Here is a 788-nt window from a genome sequence, read left to right as displayed (position 1 = left end):
CTGTACCTAGATGGGCTGGTCACTTACTGTCATTTTAATGGCAGCTGCCAGGTGAACACCTGCTGTGTGCCAAGCACTGTGCTAGTAGTTTCACTAATTTTACCAATAGCAACTGCAATTATTGAGCACCGCCTCTGAGCCAAGCCCCTATGTGCTTGGTGATTTCATTTATTTTCCTACAGTTATTTTGTTCTGACTGCATGCCGGGGTTGTGCTTGTAGAACTCAGTCATTATTATCCTATTAGGAGCTCCTAGTTCTTGTGCACCTACTGTGTGCTGGGCACTATACTTAGTGACCTCATTCGTGTACAATAAGTACTCTCACTGTCTGAGCGCCTGCTGCATGCCTGGCACTGTGCGGGTGATTCCCTTGCCAGGGTGGTGGGAGCTGAGTTACTGAGGCTCTCCTCTGTGATCTGTGTGTGCCATAAGGTCAGAGCTTCTGCCCTGTGCTCTTTCAGTTCCGCCCACCTTGGAGGTTACCCAGCTCCCCACGATAGCAGGGAACCAGGTAAATGTCACCTGCCAGGTGGGGAAGTTCTACCCCCAGAGACTAAACCTGACCTGGCTGGAGAATGGAAACGTGTCCCGAACAGAATCGGCCTCGACCCTCGTGGAGAACAAGGATGGCACCTATAACTGGACGAGCTGGCTCCTGGTGAACTCTTCCGCCCACAGGGAGGATGTGGTGCTCACCTGCCAGGTGCAGCATGACGGGCAGCCAGCGGTCAGCAGAAGCCACACCCTGGAGGTGTCTGCCCAGCAGAAGGAGCAGGGCACAGATGCC

At 53.3% G+C, this 788-nt stretch overlaps 1 protein-coding gene across 1 annotated transcript in view; it reads left to right on the top strand.

Annotated features, from left to right (window-relative positions):
* Positions 1 to 462: 462 nt before the first annotated feature.
* LOC103584075 overlaps positions 463 to 788 on the top strand; it is a gene marked incomplete at both ends in the record, with an annotated part of 5,586 nt that continues 5,260 nt past the window's right edge. The window contains one exon of the mRNA XM_008565198.1: positions 463 to 785. Within this exon, the coding sequence (XP_008563420.1) occupies positions 463 to 785 (323 nt within the window). The remainder of the gene's footprint in view (positions 786 to 788) is intronic.

The sequence above is a fragment of the Galeopterus variegatus genome, unplaced genomic scaffold (genome assembly GCF_000696425.1).
Source record: "Galeopterus variegatus unplaced genomic scaffold, G_variegatus-3.0.2 Scaffold43127, whole genome shotgun sequence".
NCBI classification, from domain to species: Eukaryota; Metazoa; Chordata; class Mammalia; order Dermoptera; family Cynocephalidae; genus Galeopterus; species Galeopterus variegatus.
The sequence above is the reverse complement of the archived record's forward strand: the minus strand, read 5'-3'. Positions and strand labels throughout refer to the sequence as shown.